The sequence below is a fragment of the Citrus sinensis genome, chromosome 5 (assembly GCF_022201045.2).
Source record: "Citrus sinensis cultivar Valencia sweet orange chromosome 5, DVS_A1.0, whole genome shotgun sequence".
In the NCBI taxonomy this organism is placed as follows: domain Eukaryota; kingdom Viridiplantae; phylum Streptophyta; class Magnoliopsida; order Sapindales; family Rutaceae; genus Citrus; species Citrus sinensis.
Window position 1 is genome coordinate 16,685,792 of NC_068560.1, and position 26,314 is coordinate 16,712,105.

A 26,314-nucleotide genomic window follows, 5' to 3' on the forward strand; every position below is an offset into this window, starting at 1 on the left:
TTTGGACAAGATTCAAATAGCCCAAATAATTGTCTTCCCATATAACCCAGGGTATAGTTTATTTATTTTTTGTCTATTTTATTTTTTAACATAAATTATTTAATTTTATCTTGTAATCTATTTTTTTTTTTAACTTGTTTGTTTAGTGGCCACTGGGTGCTAGTAGCAATTGATATGGTGAGGCGAAAAATTTATTATCTTGATCCATTAGGTGATAATCCTGATGATGAGTTGATGCAAATGGTGAATGAGTAAGTTTAATTAGTTTACTTAATTCTTTATTAATTTTTTATGTTGTAGATTAATTTGTTGCATCTGTTATTTATTATTTATAGTGGGATAACAATGCATCAAGTGAAGAGTAATAAAATGAAGGTTGTGCAGTGGGTCTCTGTGAAGGTATTAATGAAACAAAGTTATGATTTCCATTGTTACTTCATCAGTATATTTGAAACTAAGTTTTTTTTTTTTTTTTTAGTGTCCGAAACAAGCTGGAACCTTTGAATGTGGTTACTATGTGATGAAGTACATCCAGGATATTGTTCGCGATTTGTGCATTCTTGAAAACAATGTGAGTTTCTCCAAAACTTGTTTAATATTTGTTCGAAGAATGCATTGTCAAATGGATTTTCTTAAGTGAATTGTAAAGATGGTTAATGGGTGAACAGTTTGCTGCTTTATGCTTGAAACTAGCAATATAATCATATCTTGTGCTAGGGATTAGAGGAAGTGTTGTGTATGTTTAGGATAATCACATACACTTCATTTGCCATATTTATTATAGGTAAAAGCTATAACGCTATATACCATTTTACTGAATGCATTCAACATGTTTGGAAAAATTAATGCCAATTTTTACTGTGTTCTACTATGTATTTAAGGCACTTTAGTGTAAACCAAATGACTAGAGTTGTTGCATGTACAAATAGAATGCATATAAATCTCAGTGTTCAGTGTTAAAGTATTATTGAGCAATGATTGGAGCTGCTGCATGTACATATATAAAGCATATAAATCCCAGTGCTGAGTGTTAGAAGTAATATTGAGTAAAGCAAATAATATATTATAAATTATCAGCTTCTTAGACAGCTTTGGTAACCGTTGTTTGCTATGGTAATACAATTTATTTGCATGTTCTTCAGTTTTGATGTTAATCCTGGCAAACTTAAAAATATATGTTTTTATTGTGTTCTTCTATTTTAGGACAGATTCTATAATATATGAATATATTTTGTTGCTTTATTTTTGAAGTTCAAGGACTGTAATGAGTACACTATGGACGATCTTTCGCAACTTCGCGATCAATGGGTGATGTATGTTGCAAAGTTACTTGTAGCATACAATAATGAGGTAAATTATATTTTTGCTTGTAAATATCAAAGAATTGATTTTTGTAGCATAGTAGCTAATTGATTCTATATACTGCAATTATAGGTGGCAAAGGTGAAGGGAAAGGCAAGGATCAAAGAGTAGATGTACTGATTGTTTCCTGCAAACTGTCATTATGTGTTCATGTAAATATTTGACATGTTTTCAAATAATATTTTGGATATTTGTATTACTATTTTATTTGATACCTATTTAAATGTTGGTAGGAATATTATATACTTATATTTAATTATTCAAATTTGTACTTTAGTTTAATTTGAATAGATTTTCTTTGAATACCATTATTTGATTGGCAAAACTAAAAGAATAATGAAAATAATCGAGTAACAACAATAATTTCGGCACCATTTAATCGAAGCCATTAACGCTAAAAAATGATTCAGCATCATAATATTAGTGATGCTATAGTATTACAAATTGCTGACACTAAAGTGTTAGTATCCGTTTATTCTATCATGTCATATCCCAGTGTAAAACAAACTATTGACATGTAATAATTGTTAGTAAATACTATTACTATAGTGTCATAATATTTTGTGATACTATGGTGAAAGTAACTTTTAACAAGTGATCATTATCAGTAATTACTAATACCTTAGTGTCATAAATCTGGTAATACTATAGTAACAGTAATCACTAACACCAATTACAAGTGTCACTATTTTTCTGACTCCCAGATTACTGACACAATTAACAAGTGTCAGTGAAAGTAATTTCTGACACTATTCTAAAGTCAGTAAAGACCATTTTTCTAGTAGTGTTGTGTCGACTCGATCAAGAATCTCATGATATGTTTTATTGGTAACACGGCTATGAAGATTTGGCATACCAAAATACCTCCCCAAATTCTTTGAAATTGAAAAGCCACTTAATTCACCAATTTCCTTTGCCAATGCAAACTCCACATTCTTTGAAAAATATATTCAAGTTTTTTCTTCGCTAAGTTTTTCTCCCGATATGCAGCAAAAGTTATCTCGAATTTCGATGATCACCACCCCCGCTCAGAAGAATCCTCTAAAAGAAGAAGAAGAAGATCGTAAAAAAAAAGGGTGAGTAAATGGTATACCTTTCCGAGAAAGTCTTATGGGTTTACATCGCTTCTGCTGAACTTCTAGGTTGATAATGTGTAACATTTGTTATTTGCTTTCCTCTTTTACCCTTATTAAATTGGTTAGAATAGTTAATATTGGGTGTTTGTGTGCGCGTAAAACTTATCAATTTGTTTTAGATAAGTTACGTAGGTTATTAGCTTTAATTAAAAAAGGAATTTTCTTAAAACTCATGTTTTCTTACTTTTTATTTATTTTAAAGTATTTATTAGTTACCAAAAGTATTTAAGAGGAAGCTATCTTTTATTTTCTACACCGTTACAAATCCTAAAAAAAAAAGAAAGAAACATAAGTCTTTGACTTATATGAAAGTTTTATAACTTCTTTGCTTGATGTTTGCCTTAAGGTACTAAGTATTTCTTTGACTTATATGATTTATTTTTATTAATTGTCAGCCTTTAATTACTTGTAGTATGATTTGGGTAATATATGTGTGTTTTAATGCTGTGATGATATTAACAGTCTGCATTCTTTGCTTCAAATCGTTTTCTTTATTTAGAATCATATGAATGCGTTTACATGTCATGGAACTAGACATCCTAAGCTTTCCATTGATAGGTTTTATGTTGAAATCCTCTGAGTATGCAAATTGTTATGATTTTGTTTTTCAAAGTTGGGTTACTGGTGCTAGAAAATTCTGATTTTCAGCAGCGGTTCTTGCTTTTGGAAAATTTTTCTGTAAAGTTACACATCTTTAAAAATTATGGTGATTTTGTATCAGCAGATCTATGTCTCGTATGACTGCATATTTAATTTTGTGATTTTATTCATTATGGTTAAAAATCATAACATGCGGCTGCTGCAGATCTGGAAACTGTTTCTCAGAATTGCAGAAGCTGAAATATGTAATAGTTTGGGCTAGTTTATGAACATTATATGACATTTTAGGATTTTATAATGAAATTTCAAACTTTCCCCGGTCTTTAAAAATTGGAATCGCGATTTTTGGGCATGTAAAATAAAAGGTATGAAGTTTTCAAGTTCTGTCTTCAAATCTGGAATTTTCTGGATAGGTTAGATGTTCTTGGAAATAAAATGCTTTTAAAATAGTTTCAGGTGTCCAAAAATTATGAATTTCAATTATATGCTTTCTGAATATGTCTACTGTAATTAGAAAAAAGAAACGGATTATTTCGAATACTGGAGAATAGTTTATGAATTTCCTAAGTGGTAAAGGTCTGTTTTGGTCAATGCTGGACAGTTTTGTTAATTTGGCGAAAGATCAATATTCTGTCTTGGCTTTCACTTGTGCTTATTTTTGTGAAATTTGTTATGCAATGCTATGTGTGTTCACAGTACCTCTGTAAATTTTCATGGTTTTCCAACATCTGTATAGGTTATTAAAAATCAGCATGTGTAGGATACTCATGTTTATGTCTATAATATTTATAAGTATTGAGCTAGTATAAGTGCCTATGATTTAAGGATAATTGGGATTATGTTTAAGGTTAGAGGTAATATTGATAAGAATATTTTTATGATGATTATGGGATGTGGGTGAGCTCGTTGATTTTTTCTTGAAGTATTGAGTTGATTATGGCGAATCGAGGTAAGCAGATTCATGCATGATGTGCTTTATCATAAATGCAATTTTTATTATAAGAATTATGTTTTAATAAAAAATTTTACAAAACTAATTTCTAAAATATTTAAATGAATTTTGTAAAATATAACACTTTTAAATGAATGTACATATAAATGTATTTTAAAATGAATTTTTCTTAAGAAATTAATTTTCTTAAACAAAATGTTTTCTTAAAGAATTTTCTAAAAGAGTTAAATGATGAAAGAAAGGTTCTTAAATGTTTTAGAAGACTTTAAATGCTATTTATGAAAGGATGTAAGGTGGATTTAAAATTGTTTTGGCTCATAGTCTTTAGTAATGTGTATGATGCAAATGTTATGATGTTATATAATGTGCTGTGGCCAGCTTTCTGGTATGATGATCATCTTGTGTACAATGATGCTATGAACAATGCGGGGTATACTATCCTGAACGAGGAGCAATATGGGGTATAGTACCTTGAATGATGAATGATGATGACTACGAGGCATGAGCTACCAAATGTTTATGTTTTAATATTTTTATGAATGTTTAATGCTTTTAATGCTTTTACATGAGTCTATCCCTTATGCTAAATGAAGATGTTATTATAAGATGCTATAAAATGTTTAAAGGTATAATGACAAAGGTTCTCAAATATTGCGCATGGATTTGCTTATCGAGTTGACGACTCACCCCATGTCTCTAATACTTTGCAAATTGATTAGAGATGCAGCTTGGGTACTTAGATGGGGATTTTTTTTTTTTAATGGATCTTTGGAGTTGCTTTAAAGATTAAATTTGGCTAGACTTTTTATTTTGAATTAGAGACTTTTTTTTGGAGACTTTATTTTAGATGTTTTATTTAAGGATTCAGTTGGAGTATGAATAATGATTGTTTACCTTAAAATTTATTAATAAGAATAAACGATGTGAGGTTTCATTCTAATTTTACCCTTGTGCTGTCATGGGTAAATTTTTGGGATGTTACATAATGTGGCTAAGTCGTTCAATACAAGAAAAAAATATGTAGGGAGAAATAAGGTCCCCCTGAGGAATCCCTCTTGAACGCCTAAAAGGATCAGTAAGCTTGCCATTCCAAATCAGTTGCATGAAACAGGAAATAATGCACTCCATAATAATCTATATAAAATTGGTAGAAAGACCCACTAAAACCAAAGTTTCATTGAAAAAATCCTAGATTAATTTGTCATAAGCATTTTCCAAAACAACTTTGATATCCATAAACCCTCGCTTGGCTGTCTTTCGTCTCATACTATGAATAAACTCCTAGGTGAGGATAATATTTTCGATGATGTGCCGCCCTAGGACAAAACTAGTTTGATGTGGACCTACAAGATTAGGGAGAAACGTCTTTAGTCTATTAGCAATGATTTTAATAATTGTCTTGGACATTACAGTGCAAAGGCTAATAGGGCGGAAAAGTTTTAAACTAGTCGGATTGTCAGTTTTTGGGATAAGAACGATCAATGTCTTGTTAAAACTGTCAGGTACAGTCCTTCCATTGAAAATATCTATGATTTGCTTGCAAGCTGACTTGCCGACCACCTTCCATTGAGATTGGTAAAAAATAGCATGTAGGCCGTCAATTCTCGGCGCCTTTAAAGGTTTCATGCTAAAAACAGTAGCACATATTTCTTCATCATCCACCGATCTCTCTATGACGTGGTACTTATCTATATCAATACAAGGACAATCATTAGGAATAAGGTTGCCCTTAATAGAAATAGCATCATTCGTGTACAAATTAGTAAAAAAATTAATAGCAAGAGCTTTTAGCTCATCCTTATCCGAAATCCACTGGCCCTGATCATTTTTTATCAAAACAATTTTGTTTTGTCTTCTTCTAGCCCTTTTTTTGTGGAAAAAGGAAGTATTTCTATCTCCAAATTGGACTCAGTCACTGCAAGATTTTTTATGCCATAATAATTCTTCTTGATTGAGAATATCATCAAGCTCTTTACTAAGATTAAATTTCAAATTTAATAGATTTTCCGAAGGGTGAAACTTCAAAGCTTTTTTAATTCCACCAAGTCTAGCTAAGATATTTCATTTGCGCTTAAAAATATTTCCAAACTCATTCCTATTCCAGTGATCAATTTTATCGGTAAACTCCTTGACAAGCTATTATAGTCTGCATCTTTATTCCACACCTGAGAAACAAAACTAGAAAAACAATTGTTAGTAAGCAAAGAAGCAAGGAATCTAAACGGCTTCGAACCTTTGGCTCTTGTATCCCCGTTGTTTAAACGAATAAGGATGGGACGGTGGTCAAACCGTGTAGCACACATGGATTAGTAGGAAATAGCCAGCTACATGCTTGAATTCTTCAAGCGGTGCTTATATATATTTAAAAGTGAGAGCTGCTTGCTTGCATTCAGTGCCATTTGGTGGCTATATAATGTAACATTTTGACAACTGGCTCATTTTATCAATTCGAGCACCTAGAGCAAATAAAGGAAAACGAAAAGGAATAAGAAAGTGAAGAAGAGAAAGGAGAAAGAAAAAAAAAAAGAAGCCGAGAGTGGGGAAAAGAGAAAAAGAAAAATCAAGGAGTTGAAAGTGGAAAAGAAGATTAGAAGTGGAATTAAGAGGGAATATTACGGGAAATAGAATTGGGCATTTAGTTATATATTCAGTGAGTTAGGAGGCAATAGATTTATGAAATTTAAGTAGTTATGATTTAATTTACATCATACATATAAGTTTTTATATCAGTTCTAACTATTAATTTTTGAACCCTGTATTTTAAGAGAAATCCAAGAATCTAGAGACCCACAGGAGCCCCAATGAACCCTAGAGTGAAACAAGATTTATGAGCGTATATTATTATTACTATTATATATTTCATGAACCATTTATGTTTGATAACATGATTTAATATCATGTTATAATTGTATGTACGCATATTATATGTTTTATTGAGTCATGAGATGTGATTGCCAGTCACCATATATTTATCTTTCCTTGTAGACTCTGCACATGCATTTTGAGAGCTTGGTTACTCTACCCGTGTGATGTAGTTAAATTTCACCGGATATCGAGTAGTTTTTCCCCCACTTTACTAATGCGATAATGATCTCGGTAAGTATTGAGAGTTATTTTCCCTGGGTACTATTTGGTGCAGTTTTGTCGTGTACGTATGATTTCCATGTTTGATGATGCATTACATTCAGTGTAGAGTTATGTTACATGATTTTGTATATACCCTAGTATGCTACTTTATTTTTATATATATAAATTATATCCACTCACTAAGCCGCAATCTCATTATTTCCCTATTTACCCTATTTCTCCCCTGATTCCGTAGGTTTTCGTGCAGATCTGTTCTAGTTAATTGAGGTTGGGTCATGAGACACATTGCTCAATGTCTTGCATTTTGAGCATGTTTATGTTGCTTATGTTTTTATATACATATAATGTTAGTATATGTATAATGAGACATAAACTGTGCAAGTTTTGAATATATATTTTCGGATGAGACATAGAGGTTGTTGTGTGTTTATATCATAGACCATTTTTATATATTCTCATAGATTAAATGTGTGCCATGAGTTTTAGTTATTAGTTCACCGGGGCTGGTCGTGTCATTTTAATATAAGAGCCTAAGTTATAGACTCTATAGACTATTACATGACGCATATATATTTATACGTCATATAATGATATCATGACATTTTATAGATATCAGGATGCGTAGACGTGGCTTACCCCGCACGAGATCTGTAGCAGATCTGGGTTCACATCCACAACCGGACAATAGACATGAACCCTTAGGAGAGACTGTAGGTAAGTCAGTAATACATACGTATGAGTCACAACCTCAACCCTAGCAAAACACAAATATTTATCAGGAGCTAGTAGCGAGACTTACTATGGATTAATTTATGGATAGATTTGAAGGGTTTGTTGCTAATGTTGCTCGAAGAGAGGTTGAAGTTCGTACAGGTACACAAAACACCATTGAGTGTGCTAATGATTTAGGGGCTATGACTTTTGAGGGCATGACTGACCTAGTGAGTTCATAATCATTGTTAATCAAACTGTCGAGGATTTTTGATGTGATGAGATTGACTAATGAAGAAAGGCTATCCTTCATTGGGTTTCTACAAGAGGGTAATGCATATCATTGGTGGATGTTTATGTTACGTCGATATGAGGGACATGGAGCTGTTTCCTGGATAGATTTTCAGAGAAAGTTTACTGATAAATTCTTTCCCAATATTTATTAGGAGGACATGATGAATGAATTTATGACACTTGTTTAGGGATTTATGACAGCAGAAGAGAATGAGCATAAATTTTCTAAGCTATTGAGATTTGCCCCATTTGTGGTACCAAATGAGAGAGAGAAATATTGACGGTTTGAATGGGGTCTTCAAGAGGATATAAGGATTATAGTAATCAAAGCAGAATGTATAGATTTTGGCACCTTAGTTAAAGTCGCTACGAGAATCGAGAGGAGTCGTAGAGAAATACAAAAGGTTGAGCCGCAATAGCAAAAATGAGACTTTACCTGGCTAGTTAGTGAACTCAGTAATAGAACCCAAAAGAGAGAAGTGGAGCACTGAAATTTCTCAACTAGCCAGCAGTACGATCAACGACCAAAGTTTCTTAGAGGGGAGAGACCTTCTAGTAGTTATGAAAGCGCTCAACAGAGTTGCAATATTAGTAGAGGCAATTGTCCTCAGTGTAATGTTTGTGGGAAACTTCACAGGGGATAGTATTTGAGTGGTTCGCCATGTTACTTTTAGTGTGGACAACTGGGACACTTGAAGAAGGATTGTCCAAACTTGACCTTGAGCAGCAGTTTTATGTCAGGGCAAGATCTTTGCTATCTTCGAAGTGGTAGTAGTCAGTTACGAGGCGAAGAGGTTTCTAAAGAGGAGGACCCATATTTTCCAGTAGGTCTCAGTCAAATGCATGAGAGACTATCGATAGTCAATAAAGGAGCCAACCAAGCAGACCATATACCAAGGCACGTGTATTTGCCTTGACTCAACAGGAGGCCCATGCCACTCTAGATATTGTGACAAGTATTTTGACTATATTTGACTGTAAGGCATGTATTTTAATTGATCTGGGGTTTATACATTTTTTCATTTCTTGCACATTTGCCATGCATGCGGATAAAAAGATGAGGCCATTAGATTGTACTATTGTAATGGCTACACTGCTCGGTAATTCTTTGTCAGTTGAGAGTTTATTTCAAAATTATACAATAAGAGTGGGTAATAAATATATGGTAGCAAAACTGATTCTGTTAGATATTCATGATTTCGATGCTATGCTACATATGCATTGGTGATAACTTTAGGAAATGAGAGTTATCAAGGTACTTTTAGACTTAAATCGATATTATTTAGAGAGTAAATGTTGTGTTTCCATTGCATTTTTGTTACATTTTGCATAAACATTCATTTTAGTTTAGTCGTAATAAATTTTGTTTGATTTAGAATAATTCGTGCCTAGATTATGTGCATAATTGTAGGTGTTCGGAAGCTCAAGTTTCAAGGAAGGAATGCTGATGCAATAGACTTGCAAAAGATGAAAAAGAACTTAGCCACAAAAGACTTGAAACAAATCTGGAACAGTGCAGTTGTAGTAGTCGTTGTTGTAGCAATCATTTCTGTAGTAATCCTGGAACAACGACAGAGAAAATTTTACGGGATACTTGCAAAATTGTGATCTGTAGTTTCCTAATCTGACTCATGCACGCCCTAGGTTTCCGTTTACCCTAATTTTCAATTATAAAAAGAGCATGCATCATATGAAAGGGTGGCGATGAATTAACATCGAAGAAATCAAGAGAAAATAAGGAAGAAGTAGAATTCAAGAGAGACAAGTCTGCATCATTGAAGAAATCTACAGAACTATTTGGATTCAATTTTCATCATTCTTTACTTGTTCCCTTCCTCTTTGATTGAAACGATGTATTTCATGGCTGATAGTTTGCTACTGGTATTTCTTTTACAAGTTATGAACTAAATTTGATTGTAGTTGAGTGACAAACGATCTAAATGGGTTCTTGACTGTTCTTATGAGTTGTTGTAATATTGTTGTAGCATTTTACTTTAACAGCTTGTATTCCAATCATTATTTTGGTTGACCTCCCATGTAATGGTTTAAGTTAAGAGAGAGCCACAAAAGGGCATGTCTTAGTGGAAATTATTAGAGTAATACTTGATCTTAATGTAAGTTTCCTTAATTGAGTTTAACTTGAGTCCCAAAAGGGCCACACTTGAATTAAGATTTAAGATTTGTGATGAACTAGATATAGGATTCACCTTGTAGGGTAGAGAGAGTATATGTCCATAATGCCCAACTGGTCATTGTTAGGTTGTGTAAGGGTATGAGAAGTCCAACAAACGACAGTTGAGGATGCAAAATAATTCTGCCCAGTGCTATAGGAATTGCTGCAGCAACTGGTGTTAGTTTCAACAAAACAGTCAAAGCATTAAGAGAGTTTTATTACAGTTACTTTATTACGTTGTTAATTTTATTAGTCAATCAACTTTATTTGTATTCCTGTTATATAGAAGGAAGTTTGCACTATCGTGATTGCTGTAGCATTTCTAGTAACAACAGTCCCTGTGGAGACGATCTTGAATATTGATTACTTTATTACTTGTTGTGTACACTTGCACGTTGACATCAACAACAATCGAGTTAAATTAACCAACAATTGGCTAGCCAATCATCATGCTATAATGGTATGTTTTAGGAAAAAAGCAACTTTTAGGAAATCTAGATAATCTGACATCTTTTCTCTGGTGAACGACAGATCATGCCTTCTTCTATGATATCTGTTATTTATGCTAGATTATTACTCAGAAAGGGTTGTTTTGCTTATTTGGCTTATGTTATTGACAACCCAGTCAGTCAGTGATGACCTTCCTGGTTTTCCACCTGATTTGATTCTAGGCACAACCCCTTATTTTTATGGCCGCATATAGGATGGCTCCATTAAAGCTATGAGAGTTTAAGGTTATAGTTATAAGAATTAGTTGACAAGGGCTTCATTAGACCTAATGTGTCTCTGTGGGGAGTACCGTGATTATATGTGACGAAGAAGGACAAAACTATGAGATTGTGTATAGATTACATGCAGTTAAATAAAGTCACTATTTGTAACAAATATTCACTTCCTCAGATTGATGATTTGTTTGATCAGCTACAAGGTGCGACAATTTTCTTGAAGATAGATTTACGTTCCGGTTATCATCAATTGAAGATTACAGATGTTGATGTACCCAAAATCGTATTAAGGACCTGTTATGGACATTATAAGTTTTTGATGATGTCATTTGAGTTAACTAATGCCCCTGCAGCATTTATGGATCTTATGAACCAGGTGTTTCATCCTTATTTGGACTAGTTTGTTATTGTATTTATTGATGATATCTTTATATCATCACGCAGCAAAGAGGAACATGCGGAACATTTGAGGATTGCTTTACAAACTTTGAGACATTGGCAGCTTTATGGTAAATTTAGTAAATGTCAATTCTAGTTAGACAGAGTTGCATTCTTGGGCCGTGTGATTTCTGCTGACGGCAATTATATGGATTCCTAGAAAATAAAAGCTGTATTGAATTGGGAGCGTCCGACCAATATATTTGAGGTCAAAAGTTTTCTTGGCATTGCCGGTTATTACCGCAGATTCATTGAGAGTTTTTCCAAGATAGCTTTACCTCTAACGAACTGACAAGGACGAAAACGATATTTGATTGGAAAGATGATTGTGAACAAAGTTTCCAAGAACTCAAGAAAAGGTTGGCTTCAACTCCGATTCTTACACTTCCATCAGGTACAAAAGACTTGGAGACATTATTTATATGGAGCTACTTGTGAGATTTATATAGACCACAAAAGCCTGAAGTACTTATACACGTAGAAGGAATTAAATTTGAGACAATGTAGATGGGTCGAGTTAATTGCAGATTATGATTCTATTATCTATTATGCGCTTAGTCGGAAGTCTTCAAGTTTGGTAGAGTCATTAGAACCATGTGAAATAATCTTATCTTTCTTTTTAGAGGGAGCAAAGGTCTTCATGTGTTTAGCTATAGTAACAGCCATATTTGAAATCTCCACTGAGTCATTTTCCAATTCACTTTCCTCATGCAATACACCAAATCTGGAACCTCCACTCCACTTACCAACGCTATCGTGATTAGGCTCCTTAGCATCGATACTTCCTTTATTACCTCTGTAGTTTCCTTTCCTAGTCACGATCATCCAAGGACCGAATTTTGATTTGATACTTGCAATATAAGGAGCACAAAGCATAAACTTCAGTTTAGGTATATGCATTACTTGTCTCTAAAACTTGCCAAAATTATTGTTATTTTGAAATTCAGGTTATTCAGTCATTTTCATTTTCGCTTTCACTTTTGATTCAATTTAACTGGTTAATGTTGACAAAATAAAATGGTAATAAAAGGGTAAGGTTGCTATTTTGATGAACTAATTATCTCAGGAATTAAAGCATTTATAAGCATGCATGGGTGGCAACATAATAATTACTCAAAGAGTGGAGTAAAAAGATTGGAGATTAGGTCATGATAATAAAAGATTTAATTGGTATCCGTATCTTCAGAATTTATATGCTTCAATGCAGAATCCACAGATTCATACCATTTCATTCAACCAAAAAGACCAAGTAGAAAGCAACAATAATCTACTATTAACGTAACACTTCAAAAATTTTATAAGTTGAATTAAGTTTTCATGGTAATTAATACAATTGTCATCTCCACAACTTGAACAAAATTTTTGCTATAATCTAATGTTTATTAAAGTTAAAGCGATGATACTCATTCATTCACAAACATGCTTCTATAAAAGTTTTGTAAGTAAAGTCTGAGAAATGCGAACTTAATAAATTTCCATTTCTTGTGACCATTTCACCAAATAGCTGATATGCATTAACAACACCTACACTATACTCTCGGTCGGTTGGGAAAAATAAAACTGAGTTCATAAAATTAATTATTATGACAACAGTCTACAAAATGTTAGTCTACTGCATAATTTTTGCGGATATTCTGAATTAAATGCCACAGTTTTCTTACTAATTGCATGCGCTTACGTAATATGCAATATCAGTTGTTCTGTATATTCTTCTCCTTGTAAATTTTCAAAAGTCTTAATGTTAATTAAATTTACTTAGTCTTACTACAAAAAGTAGTCTAGAAAATTGCCCCCACTAGAAGAGAATTTTCCATAAAGTAAAATAAAATCAATTGAAAATTATTTTTAAGTAACGTCGATTGCCCACGCTAAGCTAAGTAATGATCCACCCCCGGTTAGACAGACCACAAGTGTACTTGATTATGCAATAATCTCCACAACAGAAAATGATTTGATAAGCGAAAATTTTTCTTTTTCATTTTATGTTTATAATTTCGCGGCACTGTGCATTTTCTCTTGAGCTCATATGTAAGGGTGACGGTGAGAGTAGCTGAGTATGAGTTGGGTTAGATAGGGTTTATGAAAACCAAACTCAACCCACTATTAAATAAGTTGAAATAAAATTAACCTAACCTAACCCAATAAATATTTTGAACCCAATCTAACCCAATACTTAAATCATTGGGTTGGTTGATCAAGTTGAAAATTTGAATGTCAAATCAAATTAAAAATTAAAAAAGAAAGATAAAACTTGAAATGAAACTTATTAAAATTAAATATAAATATATTGTAACATGAAGATTTCATCCATGGTCTAGTATTCGATAAATAAAGCTAAAAAACCAACTATTCTAAAATTAAGAAATTATTAAAAATGAGCTTCTAGATTTTATTCCTATCTTCCCGCGTCTTTTTTTCGAATTCTAATTTAGACCTTTTAGATAATTGACTAGCATCATATCTTGTAATAAAATGAAAGTGATTTATAATTATGTATTGTTAAGTGCTTATTCAAAAATAAAGAGAAACCAAAACAAACTTACCTTCAAAATTAAACTTATAAGACAATAAATTTACCAAGATTAATTAAATTTTCAAAACAAACTTACAAGAAGAACACGAAGATGGATATGGGAAACCCTTAGATATAAACTTTGAATAAAAGGAAAAATAAAAACGACCTTATTTCAAATGATGCACAAAAGAAGAGTTACTTGAATCTTCATCAGTATATATCCAGACAGTCTACAACCATAAAGTAGATAAATTTTAGCAAGAACAATAGAGAAAATATTGTGCTTCTATACTTTTCACAAAACTAGACCTAATTAGTCCCCTTTTTGTTTGTGAAAACTTGATTTTTTTTTATTATGCTATCCAACGTTTTCAAACAATATATCCACAATTTAGTTGTTGATAGATAACCTTTAATGATTTAAGGACTTGTTCTGGGTATAATGCGCTGATTGGATTTTTTTTCTTTTTTTATGATCAATGATATTCAGCTATTTTTAATTATGTGTTCATAGGCAAGAACATTTTATAAAGTACTTTCCTTACCTTTTAAGGGTGCGTTTGGGATTGAGGTACTGTAACTTTTAAATTATAATTGCTGTGGAAAAAAACTACAACTATAAAACAAAAGTTAATAGTATGTAGTAATATAAATTTTAAATAATAATTTTGACAAAATTACTAAAGATATAATAGATTCTCTAGTATATAAATGAAAAATCATATCGACATAGTGACATACAACCCAAAAGGGGGGGTGAATTGGTATTTTATAACTTGTTCTAGCCAAACCACACAACAATCCAATCTAATGCCTTAATAAATTCGAAAACAATAAATTTAATAAAGCACAATAATAAATGAGTAAGGGAAGAGAAAAAAAACACAAGGATTTTCACGTGGTTCGGTAATTCCCGCCTACGTCCACGCCTCCAAGCAACCCAAGCTTGAGGATTTCACTATCCAAGCCTTCCAAGGCTTCAAAAGCTTACAATTGACTTTTAAGGTGACAATGAATCTTTACAACAAAGAGATTATCTCCCAATCTCTTCAACTAAGTGTTTCTCACACTTATACACTCACAAATTTATGAGGAAATGAAGATTACAATAAAAACTCTCTTAAAGAGTAGATATACAAATTGAAGTACAAAGATAATTCAAAGTATGATGATTTGTGAAATGAGAGCTCAATATATGTTGTGTGCTTTTCGTTTTTGCTTGCAAGAGAGCTTGAAAATGAACTGGATTTTAGTTTACATAGTTTGAGCTCAAAAACTAGCCGTTATTAGCTTTATGATGATAACCAGCTTGCCGCTTACAGAATCCAGTTAGCCACTTTTATGTTACTGTTACAGTAAATATTTGAATTTTAGAACATCTAGTACGCTGCTTTCGGAATCCGGTTAGCCGCTTTCATTCCAGTAAGCTACTGCCCAAAATCCAGTCTACCGCTTGTCAAATCCAGTTAGCTGCTTGCTACAGTTACTGCTACAGTGAACTATCTTTTAAAATTATAGTTTTACCTCAAAACTTTCTATAACTACATTATGGCCCATAACGTTATGAAACTGTTCAAATAGGTCCAATTTCAGAATTTCTAAATAATGCTTGTTGTTCTCAAAACTTGCTGAACTTATGATATGGCCCAAAATGTATGAAATTATAATATGGCCTAAAATATTTAAATATTTTTAAATAAACCCAAATCCGAAATTCAAAACAATATTTATTAAAATCAAAGATAGCAAAACTCTTTCATTTTCGTCCACATCTTGAAAAACAACTAACTGCATAAACTTATTCTCTTGTTATAAAAACACAATGTATAATTATTTGTTTATCTAAAACTTGTGGTTTGTTATCATCAAAATCAATATTTATGGCCATATAGGCTAACTATCTCCCCCTTTTGGATGATGACAAAACACATACTAAAATTTTGATTTAGTTATGAAAAATTTCCCCTTAATATTGCAGGATTAAAAACTAATTGCAAAAATTTAAAATGCTCTCCCTGCATAAATGCATATGAATATTTTTTCATAACAATCATATCTACCATATTTCCCCCTTAATTATATATCTCCCCCTTCATCATCAAAAAGAGTAAAAGCTCCCCCTATCAATTATCAAAATCTCAAGACAAGCACATTAGTTTAAAATTATCCAAAAACATTAGAGAAGAACATAACAAACAACCATATCAAATCCATATCATCCAAAACAGACACAATCTAAGCTCATAACAAACATCCATATCAGCGAAATGGCAAATAAAAGAACATAAAGCAGTAAAAGTTGTTTTGTCCAAATACAAGCATAAAAGACTATTGGGGTGGTGAGGATGGTGGTGGTGGAGGTGGAAATGGATATGGAATACCAAAATACTCAAAGAGGAGGCGTTGTCCTTAAATAAGCTGCTGATGCTGCTGTGAGAGACGCTGGTGCTCATCAAGAATATGTTGCTGAAAGCTGGACTACTACACAGAGAGTGTCCTCACTTCATTCATAAGCTGCTGAAGAGTAATCTCATCAGAGGCAGGAGGCTCTAGAGGTGGTAATTCAGATGCAAAGGCATCATGAGCAGAGGTAGACACTGAAGGGCCTCGACGTCTACGCTGACCTCGAAATGGAAACGAGAAATCAAGAAGTTGATCAGCAGGAACCACATCGTTGAGTGGCCGATCATCACTCGGAGCAAGAACCACATACTTGTTTTCAATGAATTTTACCCAAGTGCCATTACTTCACTCAAATCCTAAGGCATATATAGCTTCATCCCCGATGCTCTTAGAAGGTTTACACGATGGTTCATTAATCGGAACCTTAAATTGTTTAAGGATCCGAGTGATAAAATGATCATACAGAAAGGAACGGGTAATCAAGTTAGGTATGAAAATCATGGTTCGGATAATGGTGTACCCTGTCATGAGTCATCATTTTAGTTTATTTGTTTTGTTGAGTCAATCAAAGTAGTGGGTCACTAGTCCGAATAATAGGCAAGAATATGATTTACTTGCTATTTCTTAGTTACTATTGCTATTTTCTAGTTGTGAGTTGCGCTTTTGTTGTCAAGTTGTAGTGAGTAGCAATGTATAAATTGGGCATAATTTATTCAATAAAATGAGCATTGAGAATCAAACCAAATTCTTTGTTAGTTGTTCTATCATTATTTCTCTATCGTTATTCATTGCCACTACAACATAACTCGAGGAAGGGGACGTAGTCAAGCCATTAGAACCGATCGTGACATCATGGTATCAGAGCCGCTAATGGCTGATGATCAGTGCCTTCAGCGACTAGAGAATCAAGTAGAGAACCTTAGTTCTGGGCAAGAACGACTCCTACAGCAGACGAAGGCGATGATGACAAAATGAACTCCTGATTAAACATACCGGATGAGGGATCCATCAATAGGAATCGAGGACCACAGGGACAGGGTGGTTTTGGTGAAGCAGGAGGTTGGATGGCTCCAAAGCTTGCTGAGTTGGATTTTCCACGTTATGATGACTCTGAAGATCCAACGTTATGGATTTGCAGGGCAGAGCAATTCTTTGATTTCTAAGGAACGGCTCCTAACAATCAAGTCTGATTGGCAGCATATCATTTAGAGAAGGATGCATAGCTATGGTATCAACATCGTAAGAATCAAGGACATTTTGTCACATGGGAAGGTATGAAGGTAGGTTTGGTAGAGCGATTTGGCTCCGTCGAATATGAGGATTCCTTTGGTGAATTATGCAAGCTTAAACAGACAGGAACTGTGTCAGAGTATTAGACTCGATTTGAGAGGTTATTAGCCCAAGCTGGAACCTTAACAGACAAGCAGGAAGCAGAGTGTTTTATAAGTGGGCTAAAAGAGGGGATACGAATTGATGTGCAAGTGCAAAATCCTCCAAACTTGAGTGCAGCAGTTGGGTTGGCCCGTACTTATGAGATTAAGACAAAAGAAGTTAAACGACCTATAATTACACCACTCTCCTCCTTTGGACGAAATTCTAACTCACATTTGGGCACATTAAATTTCTCCCGACACTTCACTTCTGACTGTACACTACCAGTTCGCATCTCCCCAACAAAACTTCAACGACGGCAGGAACAAGGATTGTGCTATAATTACGATGAGAAGTATACCTATAGACACAAATGTAAGAAATTGTTCTTCATCGAGGCTGAAGAGACGGAAGAGTTAGAAGACTGTACAGAGGAGAGAGACATTGTAAAAGAGACTCCTGTTATTTCGTTGCATGCTCTGGCTAGAGCCCACTCTCCACAAACAATGCGACTTCAGTCAAGTATTAGTAAAGTCCCATTGACTATTTTAATTGATTCTGGTTCAACTCATAATTTTATTCATCACAAATTTGCAAAAATTGCGGGACTTAAGCCTGAGCAAGGTTGTCTACTTAGTGTGATAGTTGCCAATGGGGAGAAATTGACTAGTCCAAGTCATTGTAAAGGAGTTCAATTGCAATTACAGGGAACAAAAATTAAAGCATATTTCTACCTTCTTTCTCTAGAAGGATGTGATGCAGTGTTGGGGGCGCAGTGGTTGTGCACTCTTGGTCCTAATCTTTGGGATTTTGACAAAATGGAAATGCAATTTACTAAAGATAGGCATCGGGTGATCTTACGAGGTTCCACTATTTCAGAATTTAAAGCTCTTGAGGGAGACACAATTCAGAAAACATTAAGGCAAAATCAAGGTCGAGGGATTATCTTACAACTCTGCTCAATTACAGCAGACCAAGAGCCAACAGCAATCCATGAGGTAACACAGAATGATGGTCTGAGTTCTTTACTTACTGACTTCTGTGATGTTTTTGAAACTCCAATAGGACTACCGCCCTCGCGAGGCCAAGACCATCGGATTTCGCTTTAGCCGGGTCCTGGACCAGTCTATGTTCGCCCTTATCGGTATCCCCATTTTCAGAAATAAGAGATCGAGCGGTTGGTGGAAGAAATGTTGACGCAAGGGATAATTCGGCCAAGTCGGAGTCTGTTCGTAAGCGGCAGAGTATGACTGAATGATTGGACTCCTCAAATTGTACCACAGGCGTCCTATCTTCACCTCTTCTTTCAGTCCCCTCAATGCTTGGGGATGGTTGAAAGCCCCCAAATCGAGGACAGCGCAATGGAACCTTTTGATGAACTCCCAAAGGGTTTCATCCTCTCCTTGCTTCATGCTCGTCAGCTCCATCATATCATCTTCAGGTGCCATTGCCCCCCCGAAACTGCTCTGCAAATTCCTGGCATATCTGCTCGAATGACTTAATGCTCCCACGAGGAAGCTTCTGGTACCACTCACGTGCTTGTCCCTCTAGAGACAGTGGGAACACCCTACACCTTTGAGCTTGAGATAATCTCTGCACTCCAGTTATATCGTTGAAGCGCTCTATGTGCACCAATGGATCGGTTCGCCTCGAGTACTTGAGGTCTGGGAAGCGAAAATCCCTCGGAATGACTGCACTCATGACTTCTGTCGAGAGGGGGGATTCACCGTCCAGCATTATCCTCCAACCAGGTGCTCTGCTCTGTCCTTGCATGTCATCTATTATCTGCGCTAGTCTGCGTACTTCTTCCTCTAGCTGTATGGCACGACCAGGGTCACGTGCTGCCACCTGATCTCGTTCTTGCTCGACATCATACAGGTGTTGCTGGAGTTCCCTTTCCTCTGCATTCACCACTCCGTCATCGTTGTCAAAGACCTGCCTCCCCGGGGATTGACCTCCTCCTCCATACTGACATTCGCCTCCGTCAATGCATTTTTTATAGACTGCAAACTAGAAAGTCTTGATTCGAAGGCCTCGTAACCATTGCTAGACTTAAGCCATATATCTCCCGAATGGTACGGTGGGAAACAATATCAAACTTCTTAATTTCTTCTCCAAGCTCAATAATGGCCTTCACCTCCGTCTCTGCTTTCTTTCTAAGCTGATAGCGGGTCTTTAAATTAGGACACAAGCCCTTGAGACAACACTTATTTGTTGACTCCTCATCTTCAATGAATCTGGCTGCCGGTCAATGATGCCGTTCGCACTAACCTGCCACTTTTCAACCTTCTCTTCAATCTCTTCCCCTTTTTCTTCTGCCTCTGAAACTCTGTGCTGAATGCTCGTACGTTCAACCTTCAACTTCTCCATTTCCGCCTTGATATTCTCAAAGTTGGCATTGTAGTTCCGCTTTCGCAAATGCACAAGTTGGCGTTCAGTTGGAGGAGCCAAGCATTTTACAAGTTCCAAGACAATAGTCACAATGATTTCCAGCATCTCGAATCCTGACAAAAACGTAGAAGCTAAGAAAGCCAAAGGAAAGTAAAAACAAAGAGACAGCGATAGGACAGGCAGTTCGTGTTTTTCAGATGAAATAAAGGAAACAAGAAAAGGATTTCTATCACGACGTAAAGAGCTAAAAGAGCTGATGGGTACAGAATAAGAAATGAGACTGAGGAGTGAGCAAAGCTAAATAATAACAGAACAAGAACAATGACGAATAGAAGAAACAGTAGCAAAGAGCCGTTTAGATGATTAGAATGAAACTAAGCGACTGGAAAGAGTGGATGGTAGACTAAAGAGAAAGTGATTGATTATTTTATGAGGCCAATTAACGTAATGACAGATCAGGTTTCGATGTTTGTAATTTGAGTATGAGGTAAATCGATTCTTTGTCGAGCCAGTCAAATACAAAGGCAAATTAGTAAAACAAGAGCCAACAACTTTTACTCACACATAAGCCAATAATATATTGAGATCACGCAACATTGCAATAAAGTTATCATCAAGTTGTAGCCTTCTTATTCAATCAATTATAGCATTATCTCTAGCTCTGTATTTTTCAAAAAAAAATTATTCAAAAGATGTCTGTCATTAGTTTTTCAATGATTAAAATTATAATTTTTGTTTAATATATATAACGTAAAATTAAAAGAATCAGACATACATTAGGGTAAAAATAAAAAATATGGAGGTAGCTTTTAACTAGGTAATTGGCTCAACTATGGATCAGTGTGAGATCACTATTTTTCTTATAAAAAAAAATTCCAGCCAAACAATTGTCGCAAAATTTTAATATAAATTACAAAAAAGACAATATTTTCTAAAATCATAGCAATAATTTATATTTTGAATACCTGTAAATAAACCACTTAGAAAGCTATCGAAACACGAGAACCTATTGCAGTATTGTTAATAAAATCATTTTTCAAGCAAATGCAGTGACAGATCTGGTTTTGATCCTCGTGACTTTTGGGTGTAAGTACGGGTGAACAACTCTCTAGTCCAGGACAACTTGCGCGTGACATTTTAGTATTAAGCAAACGGAACTTTTTTTAATTAAATTAATCTCAAAGTGATAGGCTTCTCGTGAATCATGTAATGTTGTCGTTTTTAAAGACTTGACATTTTGGGTAATCTGAATTAACAATGCACATCACTTGTTTGTCACAATGTCCAAATAAATAATTTTAAAAAAAAAGTTATTTTCATTCTTTCTTTTCAAGTATCCTAATTCCTTTTGCAGTTTGATTCCTCTTTTCCTGAATTTTTTTCCTTCCATTAAACTAAGAATTTATTTAAGGGTAATTAAGCATCAGCCCCCAATTGTTCAGTATTTCACACAACGCACCCACATCTTTCGATCATGGAGTAATGATACAGCCACAAACTCTTGTACAAACTTATTTTGTACAAACTGATGTGGTATTAATTCATTGGTTGAATGAAAATATAAAATAATAAAAACAAATCATGTGGGCCAAGTGATATTTAATTCAACCAATCTTATCATGCCACATCAATTTGTACAAAATAAGTTTGTACAAGAGTTTGTGGCTATATCATTACTTTTCGATCATGTGCACCTCGCCCCTATTTCCGTTAAAAAATCAACTAATTCTAACTGTTTAGGCTGTTATAAATTTAAAAGACTATACTACCCCTATTTTGAAATGAATTGGGTATATAAGTACTAAAATACCGTTACAACTTATAAAATTTATATCAAAAAGTACAAATTTATTATAATATTTTTAAAATTATATGGAAACGATTTTTTTCCGGATTACGAACCCAAGATTATAAACCTAGTAAATTATAAAATCATAGGCAAAGCATGATTCCAATGTGAAAGAAGAAAATCAAACACACATTCATCAGTACATTACAAAAATTGATGGTTTAGCTTCTAGAGTCATGTCTATTATTATTACCTTGTAAACAAGTCAAATGTCTCAATAATTTGACACCTCAATAACTGAAACCATTGTTTAGTATTAAAGTTGGGCAGCTGTAGCTTAAAAGTTACAGTACCAAAGTGTTTAGTAAACACTAGCTATTGCGGCTTAGAAATTAAGTTGATTTGATCCCACACTTGTATGACAAAACCTATAGTGTCTTTATTATTTTTGTCAAATTATTATTTAATAATTATTTTATTATACATTATCAACTTTTATTTAATAGTTGCAACTTCTTTTTCTTTTTTCTTACTATGCTATAGCATTTGAATATCCAATAGGGCTTAAATGAGAAACAACTTCTAAATTAAATGCGACGTCTCTCTTCTTATTATTTGCATAAGTTTGCCTAGTGGATTAAATGAGCATTGGTAACCATAAATTATGTAGAATTACTTTATTGATATATTTTTTCTATGATTTTCAAATTATACACAAGAGCCAAAACTTTTTTCATGATGGCAGATTTATTGAGAAAAAAAGTGTTCATTCAAATAAACCTCATGAATATTCACCTAAATTAATGTGATGAGAAAGGGAAAAAAAATCTTCCATTCATTCATATGAACATCTTTAACTATTTCCTAAAATTTAGGAGGAAAAAAAATGAATTTTTCATTTATTCATATATCGAGTTTCATAATCACTCGTCCTAGGTTCCTGGGTGTAAATGACTGAGATTTACGATTTGAGGACAATTTTGATATTTCAATAGACTACAAATGCATGTTGCGTTCATTTCACACCATTTGATACGAAAAAAAAATTGATGTTTTGGCTTCTAGAATCATGTCAATTATTGCCATATAAATAGGTCAATTGTCTCAATATCAGACCTTTTAAGAAGCCAAACAAATTAAAAATCAGTTTAATAGTGTTGTAGTTTTTAAAATAATTACTGTTAACAGTACTGTAAAAATAATTAGTTGTAAAGAGAATCAGTTAAATATTTGATAAATTTTATTTTTAAAATTACTGCAAATTTTAAAAGTAGTCGTTTGTGTTTAGTAAATTTTACTATTAAACTGCTGTAAAAATATAAATAAATCAATTGAACACAATGTTGAATAAAATTTATTTACGCATTTATAAACATGTATGAAATTTTTTTTATTGTGTGTATATAATAATTGATAACTAAAATAAATATTTTAAATTATTGATTTTATTTTTTATTTGGTTATCTTAATATAATTGGTAATAATAATCTCTTTAAATTAATGATTTTATTTCCTAATTAATAAGGATAATTTTAGATTTTTATAATATAATTGAATATATATATGAAATTGTATTAACTGTAAAACTGATTTTCAAAATCCGATTATGAAAAGATACTTCTTCCACGCTTTTCAAAACCTGCTATAGGACGGGGTGATTTTGCTAAAAATAATTTAAAAAAAAAATTGTCAAACACCAAAATTGACATTTAGTTTTTCAAAATTACTTTTGAGAACTCCCAAAAGCAATTTCGATCGGGCTTCAAGGCCTTATTTGATATTAAAGTTGGGCAGTTATATCTTAAAAGTTACAGCTATTTAGTATATAATAGTTGTTGTGATACTGAAAATGCAAATTGAAGGACTCTTTTTGTCCCAAAACTGATATTGAAATCCGAAAAGTTACAGGACTGGTGTGTCTTAAGCAAATTATAAAAGTGAAGAGACATATTTGATTTTAGGTTTAAAACTCAGGGTCCACGTACTGAAACTTCCGTAATAAACATAGGGCGATTTTATCGCAATGGTCACCGACACTGGCCTACTTATTTATTTGAGTTGGCACCGAGCTTGAAAACTGTGGGAAAGCAAACTGACTGACAATGACAGTACGAAGCTTGGCCTTTGGCCGGAACCACATTTCACCACACATTATGATATTAGATCTTTCATTATTGATCACATATTCACATTATCTAACTTCAACGGAAAATTACCTTCTAGAAAGTGTTCGTATTATTGTTTATATATAAGCAGTCTCCAAACTTATCATCAATTTTCCAGATTCACCAAAAAATGAGCTGGCGCTGGGCAGGTAGTATTGGTGCTGCTAAGGTAAAGATCAACCCTCTAATTAAGTCTCTTCACTTGAAAAGCTTATACATACACGAAACATGCTGATATTTAAAATAATGTTTGTTTAATTTTCGCTGTACAGAACAAATTGGAAGAAGATGCGCGACTTCAAGACTACCAGAACGTGGGACTTGTAGTAGGCGTGACAGGAATTGTAGGCAACAGCCTAGCGGAGATTTTGCCCCGACCAGATACCCCCGGTGGCCCGTGGAAGATCTACGGGGTGGCGCGACGTCCCAGGCCTGACTGGAACGCCAAGTACCCTATTGATTACATCCAATGCGACGTTTCCGACCCAGACGATACGCAAGCCAAACTCTCAAAACTCGCTGACGTCACCCACATATTCTATGTGACGTGGGCCAGCCGTCGCACTGAAGCCGAGAATTGTCAGATCAACGGCCCCATGTTTCGTAACGTGCTCCGTTCTGTAATCCCGAATGCGCCTAATCTCCGCCACATCTGTCTCCAAACGGGAGGCAAACATTACGTCGGTCCATTCGAATGTATTGGCAAGATACCGTCTCACGATCCGCCTTTTACTGAGGATTTGCCAAGACTAAACGTACCACTTTTTTACTATAATCAGGAAGATATATTGTTTGAAGAAGTTGACAAAAGACGGGGTTTGACTTGGTCCATACACCGACCTTCCGGAATATTTGGGTTTTCACCTTATAGTTTGATGAATATTATAGGCACTCTCTGCGTGTACGCAGCTATTTGTAAACACGAAGGTGGTCCTCTTGTATTTCATGGGACTAGAGATGCTTGGGAAGGTTTCCAAGAATTTTCAGACGCAGAGTTGGTTGCGGAGCAGGAAATTTGGGCGGCAGTGGCTCCTAATGCAAGAAACGAAGCTTTCAATTGCACCAATGGAGATGTTTTTAAGTGGAAGCATTTATGGAAAGTGTTGGCTGAGCAGTTTGAGATTGAGAATTATGGGTTTGGAGAAGAAATGGGTAGTGAGAGGGTGAGATTGGAGGAAGTTATGAAAGGTAAAGAAAGTGTGTGGGAGGAGATTGTGAGAGAGAATCAGCTGCAGCCAACAAAATTGAATGAGGTTGCCGTTTGGTCATATGCAGATGTGGTGTTGAATATTGGTGCGGGTTATTTTGTTAGTATGAACAAGAGTAAGGAGCACGGGTTCTTGGGTTTCAGGAACTCTAAGAATTCGTTTATCACATGGATTAATAGGTTGAAAAGTCACAGGATTGTGCCTTAAGTAATTTTTTTTCTTTTTTTCACTTTTTGATTTGGTGCCTCGAGTAATGGAAAGACCACAAATAATTAATAGTTCAAACCGTGATTGTCTTGGCTGGAAAAAGTACCCTTTTGTTAGATATTTCTTTGTTAATCAAAGAATTTTATTTCAGGTAGAAAAAAAAATTGTTGCCTTTGTTATTGCTAAAGATTTAATAAATAAACACAGTACTGAATTATCGACCTTAAGGAAACCTCCATTATACATTTCTGAATTACGTTCCATCAAGTTATAACGACCCAAAGTTCAATTAATGCCTAATCCTAGTAGTCCAAACTCCAAAGCTTCTAAATATGGTTTGTGCGTCGAAAGCACTCTCTTTCGAACCAACAGATTCAGTAGACCAGAAAAAGAAAAGATTGATTATGAAAATTTATAATCGATTAAAAATTAAAAATGAAGTCTTTCGAAATTTTTTAACTGGACAGCATTTGTTAGAAAGGGGAGAGAGAGAGCAAAGGGTAAGAAAAGAAAATTAAAATAAAGTTTATGGACATTTATCATTTTACATTAATTATTCGTTATAATTAAAGGATGAAATTATAATTTTATATGGTCAAATTGGTCAACACTTTCATTTAATAGAAAATCTAAAAGACCAAGCCTATTCTCAGGCATTCTTGGGGAAGAATAAATTTTTTATGTCGATTTTAAAACTTTGATGGTAGATCTATACTAAACTAAAAATTGTTACGGGAGATTCTTGTACCACTACGTAGCTCGAAAGAGGAAGACTGAAGTGGTACTA

General features: G+C 34.1%; 2 protein-coding genes across 2 annotated transcripts in view; one reads left to right on the top strand and one right to left on the bottom strand.

Annotated features, from left to right (window-relative positions):
• The window catches only part of LOC112497626 (disease resistance protein RPS5-like), a 123,594-nt gene that overhangs the window by 19,197 nt on the left and 78,083 nt on the right, over nucleotides 1–26,314 (bottom strand). The gene's annotated exons all lie outside the window — the stretch shown is intronic.
• Nucleotides 24,120–25,759, top strand: LOC102609467 (3-oxo-Delta(4,5)-steroid 5-beta-reductase-like). The gene is made up of 2 exons (XM_052442753.1): nucleotides 24,120–24,281; nucleotides 24,385–25,759. Exons 1-2 carry the CDS (start codon nucleotides 24,243–24,245, stop codon nucleotides 25,525–25,527), a joined length of 1,182 nt encoding a protein of 393 aa, XP_052298713.1. The 5' UTR covers nucleotides 24,120–24,242; the 3' UTR covers nucleotides 25,528–25,759.

Excerpts from the sequence above, each read along its gene's own strand:
- LOC102609467 (XM_052442753.1), top strand. The coding sequence starts at position 24,243 with ATGAGCTGGCGCTGGGCAGGTAGTATTGGTGCTGCTAAG. Across the intron at positions 24,282-24,384 it reads GTAGTATTGGTGCTGCTAAG|AACAAATTGGAAGAAGATGC; the intron begins GTAAAGATCAAC and ends TTCGCTGTACAG.